The following is an 11,614-nucleotide window of genomic DNA, read 5'->3' as shown; positions in this document are numbered from 1 at the left end:
CCTCTTTCTTTTCTCTTCCAGCCCCCCGGCCCCTCTTTGATAAGGAAAGTTTTCATTTCTCAAATAAAAAATGACAAATATGGTTCGATGGCTCTTCTCTACTAACCACAAGGATATTGGGACTCTCTATTTCATCTTCGGTGCCATTGCAGGAGTGATGGGCACATGCTTCTCTGTACTGATTCGTATGGAATTAGCCCGACCCGGCGATCAAATTCTTGGTGGGAATCATCAACTTTATAATGTTTTAATAACGGCTCATGCTTTTTTAATGATCCTTTTTATGGTTATGCTGGCGATGATAGGTGGATTTGGTAATTGGTTTGTTCCAATTCTGATAGGTGCACCTGACATGGCATGTCCACGATTAAATAATATATCATTCTGGTTGTGGCCACCAAGTCTCTTCCTCCTATTAAGCTCATCCTTAGTAGAAGTGGGCAGCGGCACTGGGTGGACAGTCTATCCGCCCTTAAGTGGTATTACCAGTCATTCTGGAGGAGCAGTTGATTTAGCAATTTTTAGTCTTCATCTATCAGGTATTTCATCAATTTTAGGTTCTATCAATTTTATAACAACTATCTTCAACATGCCTGGACCTGGAATGACTATGCATAGATTACCACTTTTTGTGTGGTCCGTTCTAGTGACAGCATTCCTACTTTTATTATCACTTCCGGTACTGGCGGGGGCAATTACAATGTTATTAACCGATCGAAACTTTAATACAACCTTTTTTGATCCTGCAGGAGGGGGAGACCCAATATTATACCAGCATCTCTTTTGGTTCTTCGGTCATCCAGAGGTGTATATTCTCATTCTGCCTGGATTTGGTATTATTAGTCATATCGTATCGACCTTTTCAAGAAAACCGGTCTTCGGGTATCTAGGCATGGTTTATGCCATGATAAGTATAGGTGTTCTTGGATTTGTAGTTTGGGCTCATCATATGTTTACTGTGGGCTTAGACGTTGATACGCGTGCCTACTTCACCGCAGCTACCATGATCATAGCTGTGCCCACAGGAATCAAAATCTTTAGTTGGATCGCTACCATGTGGGGAGGTTCGATACAATACAAAACACCCATGTTATTTGCTGTAGGGTTCATCTTTTTGTTCACCATAGGAGGGCTCACTGGAATAGTTCTAGCAAACTCTGGGCTAGACATTGCTCTACATGATACTTATTATGTGGTTGCACATTTCCATTATGTACTTTCTACGGGAGCCGTTTTTGCTTTATTTGCTGGATTTTACTATTGGGTGTGTAAAATCTTTGGTCGGACATATCCTGAAACTTTAGGCCAAATCCATTTTTGGATCACTTTTTTCGGGGTTAATCTGACCTTCTTTCCCATGCATTTCTTAGGGCTTTCGGGTATGCCACGTCGCATTCCAGATTATCCAGATGCTTACGCTGGATGGAATTCTCTGAGCAGTTTTGGTTCTTATATATCCGTAGTTGGGATTCGTCGTTTCTTCGTAGTTGTCGCAATCACTTCAAATAGTGGAAAGAACCAAAAATGTGCGGAAAGTCCTTGGGCTGTTGAACAGAATCCAACCACACTAGAATGGTTGGTACAAATCCCTCCGGCCTTTCATACTTTTGGAGAACTTCCTGCGGTAAAAGAGACAAAAAGCTAAAAAAAACCTCTCCTAACTATGAAGGAAGTTTCATAGAGATAGATGTGGGGAAATAAGTTCTTCATTTGAAGAGTTAGTTGGCTGGCCTACCGGCCCGCAGATTAGGTTGGCTTTTATCGCCAACTGAACTGCGTAACCAAAGCGATTCCTTCTTGGTGGAGATAGGTGAGTCCTGGTCCAACCTAAGTCAGTTCGAACCTGACGGGTCGTTCGTTCGTGTGGAGAATCTCTCTCCTTACTCAGGATTTCTTTATCTTCGAGGCAAGGCATATTCATATGTCGAAAAAGGGGGAAGTGTCTCCATTTACGCTCATAGAACCCGAAAAAAGAATATACCGTCGTTTAGGGACCAAGGATGCGATGTGAGAAGCGTAGGTCGGAGTAGCAGGAGTGTGCGACAAGCAGTTGCATGTTTGATGTGGGTCTGTAACGAGATGAATTGGAACACTTGGAATCCTCGCGGATATAGCTGCCACGAGGGCTCTTTCCCACTTAATAGATTCATTCCTTCGTTACGGCGGTTGAGGGTACATGCTGTTCAGAGATGCTAGCAGAGTAGGAAAGTTAGCCAAGTTATCCTGCCTAGTTTAGATAAAGCACCCCGATCATACCAGACGCAACCCGATCATTGTATACATAACATAGTGGAATTTGAGTAAATTCTCTCTGCCTTTCCCATTTCCAATTCAAAAACCACTAGGCATAGAAGGAAATCTTTCCCGGTAGAAGGTTCTCAGTAATCAGCAGTGGGAATAAGCCCTTCCAGTCTTTTTCGCCTAAGAAGGTTTTGGAGGAGGAACCTATGGGAATGACAGTCCTGCATCGAGATTGTTAGTTGCTTACCGCTGCACATTTTATCAAGATCAACCTGTGGGAATAGCCGTCCCTTCCTTACCAAAGAAAGAAAAAGGAATGAGGCGGTCTGGTTTACAAGTAAGAAAGAAATAGGATAAGGGTAAAGGTGACGTTTTAGCTCTTCGTTCCACTCTTGGTTTACAGGCTTTGTTAACCGGACCGGAAAGGGGGGCATTTTCTGGGTAGGTTTCCCTATTAAGTCAGCACCAGATCAAGATTGGGGACCCACCACAAGCAGAGAACAAAATGCCTAAGAGTGGTGACCAACCATCTACAAAAGGAGTAACAGAGCAAAGCGGAGAAGAGAAGGGGGAAGAAAAAGGTTCCTAACTCATTGGATAGCTTAATCTATTGGTCAGGGATCCCATCTTTACTTTATTTAGGTGCCTAGACTTTTCGTGGCATAGGGTAGATTTCACAGTCCTTTAAGTGAATAGGCCTTCTCTTTATGTATAGAGCTCTTAAAGAATGAATTAGCTCCTAGCGAAAAAGTCCAAGGTCTGAATACCAAGAGCGGTCAAACACAGTGATCGGTCCCGGTCAATGGGTAGAAAAGCCCGTCCTATAATCTGAAGTAGTCTTCAACTAGGTATATAAAATGGATAAAAAGAAAGAAGGGGAGGAGAGGAGATAGATGCATTTCACTATGTGTATATGATATTGGAAAGAATGGAATCGAGTAAGCTTAGGCCAACCGATAAGTCATCTTTGTGTAACTTCCCATATGCCTACTTCTAAGCTAAAGTAAGGAAATAGGGTGAGATAAGCAAGAATGAGCCGAACGAAGACGTAAGGTTTGTTTAGATGTAGTCTTTGTGCTTTTCAAGTTGCTTCTTGCAAAATCAACTAAGTTCGAAAAAGCCATGCCCAAGTTTCCGGGAGTTTAGATAAGATATGTCAGCTGTTGGAGGATCAATATTATCCGGGGGATCCATATATTATGCGGGAGTATAGAGAGGGGGTCTAGAGATAGTACAGTTTGTAGTGAACCTATTCGTTAAATGCACTTTTCCCTTAGCTCTCATCAGCTTCCCTTTCCCTCGCCGGTGCAGTGCCATCTGGATACCTCATAAATAAATCAAGCAGGTCGGCTAGTAAGCGATCCCGAGGGGCTATCTTCTCTCCCATGCTGGTGCCTTGCTTAACTCAAGTATAAAGTGGAAATTAAAGCCAAAATCTAGGGTGATAAAATTCCATTTGAATCTTGAGATCCAAGAAGAAGGATAGCTTCATGAGTTCGTTCTGACTCCTAGCTTAGTTGGAAAGCTTTTGCTTGTATCTGGCAGTGGGTGTAACATCCATCATACTCAAACAGAAGAAGGTTTGCTTATCTAGCTCCAAGGCAGTTATAATCATTTACAGAACCAGGGTTTGCACCTACTGAGGAGGAGAAAGGGTCGACGACCCATACTAGAACTCCAAGATAAGATCTTTCAGTCGATCAGACGGCCGAGGCCTTTAATAAGGTCCGGTTGTGCCAACGAGTTCTTCTAGTTATGAATCGCCGTAGGGAGGTAGCATTACATTTTTATTAGCAAAATAGAGCTCCTCCTAGAAAAGAATGGCGAAGAAAGTGTTAGAGTACTTTCTTTCTATTCTGTCCTGGAACTTATTCTTTTCCGATCGACCTATCAACAGTAGCGATCATACCCCGTCGAGCGAGTTAGGAGCTGCTCACAAAGAAGGCCGAAACCAGATGAGATGGCCGAAGCAGATACCAGAGAATAGGTTCCTTCACCGAATTCTACTTTATTTTAGAATTCAAATTCAATTGATGCCGCACAGGCTGACCATTTAAAATAGGTGGAAACGGGAGACTGGAGAAGATGATCACACTTTGGAAGAGAGACAGTCGCGTACCTGCCCCGGGAGGGGGCTTTTGTTTGATACAATCACTGAACTCAATCGCTTAGACTGGAGATGGCACTTGAAAACTCATACAGAAATCTATCAACTTGACTTAGAGGAAGAAGTGGCAGGGGGTAGGTCGGTTGTTTTAAGTCCGAATGGTTCCTCTTGTTGGCATGGCGTTGGTATGCCTCGCTATCCTTCAACTCTGGATCCGCCATCCTTCAAAACAACAACTACCAAAACACGAACTCAACGGCTTAGAACCGTCAGCCATATAACTTCTCGGTAAAACACATCTCAAACAGATTATTATCGAAATGAATGGATTTTATTGCCTTAAGTAAGAGAAAAGGTTTGTGCTTTCGCCAGAAATTGACTACCTACCCATTGATTGGATTTCTTCTTCTCCCAGATCCAATAGAAGTTTCCAATGAGTCATTGCCAACTACTTTAGCAGGAATGATCGAAAGCAGCAGGGGTTTAGTGATCAAGCTCTCACTTTAAAGTCCCTGCCAGCAATACCAATCCCATGCTCTTCGATGGTTCTTACGCTGTGAAAAGAATCCTTCTAAGCTTCCTCCTAAAAAGAACCTACGTTCCATTATAGACATAGAATCTATCATTGACCTACCCAAAGTCTTCTTTTGGTTCCTAGAACCATGCAGGAAAATCACTTGAGCAGTGACAGGTCAGCATCAATGGTTTTGAGATGAAAAAAATCAGTCGAACAACACTGGCAGATCGGCAATCCGATCGGGACCTTCGCACTTGACCATCGTGAAGGGATCGTTGTTGCTTGGTCAATCGATCCGTCCTTCCACCCCAAAGCTGGTAATCCAGATCAGAGTTCTTTGGATGGCATGTAATGGATTTCATTATGAAAAGGGTCATTTTTTTATGTTGTAAACTTCATATCCAGAGAAATGGATGACTGGCTGAGGGACATATAGATTACTTCAGATCTCCACCTTCCTATGCTATGTATGCCAACCTTGATCTAATAAGTGGTCTTAATTAATATGCAAGATAGGATAATATTATACAAATGGTTGGTTTTGTTCAATACTTAGGTAGGGCTGACTATGCCACCTCAGCAGCTGGGACTGGAATTGCTTACAATGCATCTGGCCACTGACTGAATTCGAAGTAGGGCCAGTGTATAAAGACCGGCTTATCTCTCTTAAGACTTGGTCCACTTTCTACTAGAATCAGATTTTGTAGTTTGCAAGCAGGTGTGCCAGCTGTAACAAAAACTTACGGCTTAGGTGGATTTCTTTAGTCAGTCTATAACTCAGGCTTTTCTTTATAGGACTCCCACACAAGTAAGTAGCTAGCTAGCTGGTATTGCCAAAGCCAAAAACACTACTGCATTCGAAAAGGCGAACCGCGCGGACCCGACTTCTTCCTTTTATGCTGAAACTAGGGCTCCCTCTGGGTAATTCTACCTATCCGTTTGGACCACGTACCTAGATCAAGTCAATCATTTCAATCTAAGTTGTCCTTAGCTACAGCAAAAAGAGAAGAAAGCAACAAGTTCTCCGTTTCCTGTTCCCAAAGGGTGTGAATGGAATCAATAATTATATATATATATAAAGTTGACGTAAGCTGTATGCATTCGGTGCCCTCAAGTAGGTATGACTATGGATCATTCTATTCATTTCCTTTAGGTAGTCCTAAAAAGCAAAATGTAATGGTAGAGGATGGAGGAAACAAAGAATGAAGTCTGCACCTTTGACTACTGATGAACCGCCATTTCATTCTTTTCTTCTTTTTTCGGCTTTCACAAGCAAGATACCTTGAAGCAGGTGACAGTCTATAGCCCAGGAGAGTACCATTGCTGACATGATACAATTGGCCTTCCTCTACAGATTTATTTAGAACTTCAAGCGTTCAAGGCAAGGTTGTGCAATCTCTCGTACCTGCGAGAAAAGGGCTTATTTACTAGTTTTTATCAATCAATGGTCCACCGGTCCCATCCAATGAGTGGTATCTGAGTATCATAGTATCATAAGAAAGTTCATTTGTACACCCGCTTATCTTTCTATAGAAACTTATCTCTAAATGATTTTTAGATAGGATGTTTCTGGAATTACCCCTCCTACGTAGAATGGGATAGTGTCAACGTCCTTCATTATAGTAGCGAAGATGCTCGTAGGCTGGTCGATGGAAAGGATTGCTTTTATTCAAAGAGATGGAGATCCTGGTTTAGCAGCGGTTGCCCGTCCTTGGGTTTATGTCGAGCTTTTCGTATTAAGCACTGGGAGCAGAGAAATCCTAGGGTTGCTTTGTCTTCCTCTTCTGTTCTTAAATATAACTGAAAATCATCTTGTTTCTTTAGTTGCCTCAAAGCTCAGGATCTCTCCATGTTTCTTCTGGAGATGTGTCAGTGGCTTTGCAATGATGCCGAAATGGCGAATGAAGCGCCTGTAATAGCCGGCCAAACCTAAGAAGCTGCGGACTTCTTTGACTGATTGCGGAGAAGACCAGTTGGCAATGTTCTTAATTTTGTGGGTTTCAGTGGCAACCCCATGCTGGCTGATAGTATGGCCCAAATAGGATAACTGGCGTTGAGCGAAAGAGCACTTTGAGCGTTTGACTTGCCATTGATCCCTTCTTAACAACTCAAGCACTGATTGCAAGTGGATTGTGTGATCTTAAAGAGAGGCACTGTAGACTAAAATGTCGTCAAATAACACCAGGGCGCATTTGCACAGAAGGGGTTTGTTTGAGAGTGTGTTCATGGCTCCCAAGAAGGTGGCTGGTGCTCCCGCAAGGCCGAAGGACATGACCTTGTACTCGTAGTGCCCTTCCAGAGTCTGGAAGGCTGTTTTGAATTCATCGCCAGCTGCCATACGAATCTGGTGATAACCAGCTCTGAGATCGGGTTTAGAAAACCATGAGGCACCAGACATCCAGGAGTTCTTCGACTATGGGCACTGGATACTTGCTGACGACAGTCATCGCATTTAGACAGCGATAATAAATACATAAACGCCAGGAGAGAAAAAAGATTTTTGGTCATAGAACCCCTGGTACCAATGTTTATAGAACTGTCCAGAATTGATAAAGAGAAGCAGCTTTGAAGTCATGGAGAACGAAAATAGGACCCTGGATCGAGCCCATCTAGTGATTAAAGGTAAAGTGCTTCGGTACATTGGTGCAGGGGAATGCGTACCTACGCCTTTTAACTACCTTGGGGAGAGCGGACTCGCTGATGACCCTCCTTGGGAAACAAATGAAGTGGGTGGATTGGAGTTCGTCTCCGCCAATTAGAGATACAGTGCTGACCCAAGCTGAGTGAGTGAAGGCTCCGGCTTGACCTACTAGCTGTTTGCTATCAATAAATAACTAGCTGACAATATGCTATGCTTACTCTCCGAGCACTAAAGCAATCGAGAAGTGATGCAACAAAGCTTGTTGAAGGTAAAAACCGTCAAACAGAGAAATGTTAATCGTCAGAACAACGCTGAACCTAAATTGTACAAGAGTTGGTAAGAAAGTGCAAACGTTGAGTAAGAAATCGCCATAGGGCGGCACAAACAGAAAGAAAGGCTTCTGCCAATCGGAATAGGAATGCGAAATCCCAGCAAAAGGGTGTTCAGTCGAAGATAGGAGGATTCCTTCGATCCATACCATCATCTGACGGACTTCCTGTTGACTTCGTCAATTGCTCTTTATCGCTTAATAGAAGGGAAATTTCATGAGATAGATGAAAAAATGAATATCAATCGAGAAAAATCTTAAATAGACACAATTCGTAATAGATACAATTCGTAAGGAAGAAGTGATCAAAAGTACGAGGTCGGCATAGGAGATATGATGTGTCGGAGGTAGAAGGCACGGAGAAGTCAAGATCTTCCAAGATAAACCCATTCTGATGCCTATAAAATCAGGTGCACCGCGTCTATACTACAAAAGTGTGATAGGTTTCTTTGTATTTCTTCCGCCGACATCGCTTTCTTATTCCTAACACAATTGTTTAGCTAAGTTTGCTAACGAATCAGGGAGAATCAACAACGAACACCGCATTTTGAAAAGGAGACGTGATTTATTCCTACCGTCCTGAACACGTCTAGAAACAGCAACCTCATACATAATACCATTTCGCATTACAGTATCCACTTTCAAGTCGGGGTGAAACTTACTAAGATGTTGGGTCATCAGAATACCATCGAATCGACTCATGTTATGAAAGTAAATAATTAGTGACTTTCTTTGTTTGCTTACAACAGAAAGTATTCCATTTATGAATGCTTGGAGTACACAATCACTTCGATCATAAAATGATGGGTGCGTCTTTATATATTCGTGGGAACTATAATGATTAATATAAATCTTTGATAGTTTCTTGTCTGAATTGACAGTCATAAAGGCGGCTGCATAAGCGTGGTGGCGGGGAAGATTTTGGATTCTATTATCTCTGCGGGAACCTAGTTCTGATCCAACAAGGGAATGGTTTCAATGTCACCTACAAGGAATACTGATGGTTTAGGAGGTTGCCCTTTATAATCAGGGTCTGCTTCCAGTTCCTTAAGGTATTTATCCATTTTTAGCTTATTCTTATTTGGAAGTTTGGTAATGTATGATGGGAATCTAGAATTATTTTTACTTATAGGTTCTTCCGCATGATTTTTCATATCACTTTGTGAAAAAAGAGATCTCATTAATGCTTCTCAAAATAGTTATAGCAATCCCTTGCCATCTGAGCCAGAACGAATCCCAGTCAAATCTCTAAATGCTTTTGGCATTCTTTTCCCTCACATTGCCCTAATTCTTTTATTAATATGGGAATGGGATCAAATGAGGAGGCATCGAGTCGAAGAAATGAACGGCTAGTGGACATGGGGTTCTTGTCATCAACGAAGTAACTGCTCTATTTGGAGAGTGGAGCCAGCCTCAAAGCCGCCTTGGTTCTATAGTAATCTCTTAGCGTTTGAGTTGACTAATCCGATGGTACTTGAAGAAGAGTGAAACGACGAGATTTCCTTATAGGAGGAGAAAGGGATTCCTATTGCTTTTGGGTGGGTCCAATCAAGGTACGAAAAAATTCTTTTCCCACGGCTCACTAATACGGTCCTATCTTACCATTCTTCTATCCTTCTTCATCACGGGACAGAAGCAAAACGCTGATCTATGGACGAAGGAAGGTATCAGAAAATTCATTATGACCTAGACCTAAAGCAGGCTGATATTGAATAGAGGAGGAGTTCTTGTTACTACTTCTCGCTGGCACCAAAAGAAGTTTCGCCTGATTCGGACCTTTTGTGGTGGTCTGCCGAGGACAACACCTAAAAACAACCCTTGTGCCATGGAATATTCCCTTTTACGATTGGAGAACCTGGCTTTGATGACATTCCTGAGGAAGGTATTTCCCCTACTAGGCTCGTTGCTTCGCTTATTAAAGATCAGAGAAGCGAATGCCTCTCGTAATTGATTGAAAAGTGCTCGCCTCTAGTTCCGGCAGATGCCTTCCATGTACCATCCGTGGAGGAAGTAGTGGGTTATTGGAAGTATAGGATTATTTCTCAAGTGTCACCAAGGATACACCCCACTTACTAAATAGGCCTATGGATGCGGCATCTGGCTCTATGCGATGAAAGCAATGGGAAATGAGATTCTGGGTTTGATTACTGGTACAAACAAGTTCAAAGCTAGCGAGAGCATAAAGAACGGTAGATTCCATTCAACTGGTAGGTCAAGCCCTTACCCATAACACTTATTCAAAATGGGCTATCCGAAAGAGGAGATCAATAATTCCACTATCAATATGGGTAGGCTGCTATATCTAGAAAGAGAAGATGAAAGGTTTTGGATTATTAGCAAAGGTACTTATCTTATTACTCAGCTAGGCACTTACAAACCTATTTATTTACAAGGTCCACATGGGTCTGGTCAGGAAGACTCGGAATCATTCTCACGGCCACCCCACACGGGAGCGGCTTCTCCGCCAATCGATCATCACTTGCATACAAAAAAAGCCCCTTTTCAATGGAAACCTGGGGAAATACAGTTGCTCAATTCATTCGATTTCGAAATAGCGTATAAAGTGATTCTTGCAATTTCACTGCAGGTAGCGTAGCAATTCTCGCGGGAATCTCGGTCTTGTTTGGGCCGATTCCTTAACGAGAGCCTAGTCGAAAGCGCCCATAAAAAGAGTAAATTGTTTTCGGTATGGGTACGCTGGCCCCTACGAGGGGCGATAAGCAAGGTAGAGACCAAGGAGCAGGACCGCGAAGGGTCTTCCCATCTCTTCTTGTTATTGTCTTTGTCCGAGATGCCCGGTTCACCAAATGATAATTCAAATCGAGAATGTGTGAAGTAAAGATCTTTTTCTTGAAAGCGGATTTCTCCCTTCAAAATATCATCCATCTAATTTGTTAAAGTATGGAATTCTCACCCAGAGCTGTGGAACTCACGACTCTATTAGAAAGTAGAATGACCAACTTTTACACGAATTTTCAAGTGGATGAGATCGGTCGAGTGGTCTCAGTTGGAGATGGGATTGCACATGTTTATGGATTGAACGAGATTCGAGCAGGAGAAATGGTGGAATTTGCCAGCGGTGTGAAAGGAATCACCTTAAATCTTGAGAATGAGAATGTAGGTATTGTTGTCTTTGGTAGTGATACCGCTATTAAAGAAGGAGATCTTGTCAAACACACTGGATCTATTATGGATGTTCTAGCGGGAAAGGCCATGTTAGGCCGTGTGGTCGACGCCTTGGGAGTACCTATTGATGGAAAAGGGGCTCTAAGCGATCACGAACGAAGACGTGTAGAAGTGAAAGCCCCAGGGATTATTGAACATAAATCTGTGCACGAACCCATGCAAACAGGCTTAAAAGCAGTGGATAGCCTGGTTCCTATAGGCCGTGGTCAACGAGAACTTATAATCGGGGACAGACAAACTGGAAAAAATGCAATAGCTATCGATACTATATTAAACCAAAAGCAAATGAACCAAGTTTGGCCATTTCAGCGGCAGTCGCAAAATATGGTATGTACACGAGATGTAAAATCTTCAAGATTTCAAGGAAAAAAATTCAGCTATCAAGTTTGGCCATTTCAGAGAATGCACTTACAAGTGCTTTGTATTTGTCAGATTATCCAAACCAAGATTTATTCCCTCAAATACGGGAAGTTCTCCAGTGAGCTTATTCTCAGCAAGATCAAACCAGTATAGCTTCGAGAGGCCACCAAGTGATGGCGGGATTCGACCGGTGAACCTGTTGATGTTCACAGATCTGCAGGCAGAGTGCAGTGA

At 42.6% G+C, this 11,614-nt stretch overlaps 1 protein-coding gene and 1 pseudogene across 1 annotated transcript; one reads left to right on the top strand and one right to left on the bottom strand.

Moving 5' to 3' along the window:
• The window catches only part of LOC141026115 (leucine-rich repeat receptor protein kinase HPCA1-like), a 139,235-nt pseudogene that overhangs the window by 121,919 nt on the left and 5,702 nt on the right, over window positions 1-11,614 (bottom strand).
• On the top strand, window positions 4-1,786 carry LOC120976539 (cytochrome c oxidase subunit 1). Its single transcript, XM_045229994.2, has one exon. The coding sequence runs from the start codon at window positions 71-73 to the stop codon at window positions 1,643-1,645; it is 1,575 nt and encodes a 524-aa protein (XP_045085929.2). The 5' UTR covers window positions 4-70; the 3' UTR covers window positions 1,646-1,786.

This window comes from Aegilops tauschii, chromosome 6, assembly GCF_002575655.3.
Source record: "Aegilops tauschii subsp. strangulata cultivar AL8/78 chromosome 6, Aet v6.0, whole genome shotgun sequence".
In the NCBI taxonomy this organism is placed as follows: Eukaryota; Viridiplantae; Streptophyta; class Magnoliopsida; order Poales; family Poaceae; genus Aegilops; species Aegilops tauschii.
Note: the sequence above shows the minus strand (reverse complement) of the source record. Positions and strands in the feature narration are given on the sequence as shown.